Source organism: Poecilia reticulata, linkage group LG21 (assembly GCF_000633615.1).
Source record: "Poecilia reticulata strain Guanapo linkage group LG21, Guppy_female_1.0+MT, whole genome shotgun sequence".
Lineage (NCBI taxonomy): Eukaryota > Metazoa > Chordata > Actinopteri > Cyprinodontiformes > Poeciliidae > Poecilia > Poecilia reticulata.
In genome coordinates, this window is record NC_024351.1 from 22,730,782 (window position 1) to 22,731,078 (window position 297).

General features: G+C 35.4%; 1 protein-coding gene across 1 annotated transcript in view; it reads left to right on the forward strand.

The window, feature by feature from the left end:
• mfsd4b (major facilitator superfamily domain containing 4B) overlaps positions 1 to 297 on the forward strand; it is an 8,991-nt gene that overhangs the window by 3,759 nt on the left and 4,935 nt on the right. The window contains exon 2 of the mRNA XM_017302133.1: positions 238 to 294. Coding sequence (XP_017157622.1) covers positions 238 to 294 — 57 coding nt within the window. The remainder of the gene's footprint in view (positions 1 to 237; positions 295 to 297) is intronic.

Consider the following 297-nt stretch of genomic DNA (forward strand, 5'->3'; position numbering starts at 1 on the left):
TAATAATTTTCTTGTATAATTATGGATTATAACTTGTAAATTCTTATAGTAATATCAACTCTCCTTCACAAATTCTTCTGTTTTTGTTGCCAGGAAGAAAAAGCAAAATTTGACTAATAACATTTTAAAATGTTCTTGAGGAAATAAGCTCAACAACGTTGGTTTGGATTCCATGTTGGTATCATGCCAATCCTAATGATGTTCAATCATGCATAGACTTTTTTTCTCTCTCTCCAGGGAATGGGAATCTCTGTTGTCGGCCCCACGTTTGAGGACCTGGCTGCCAATGTGCACAAG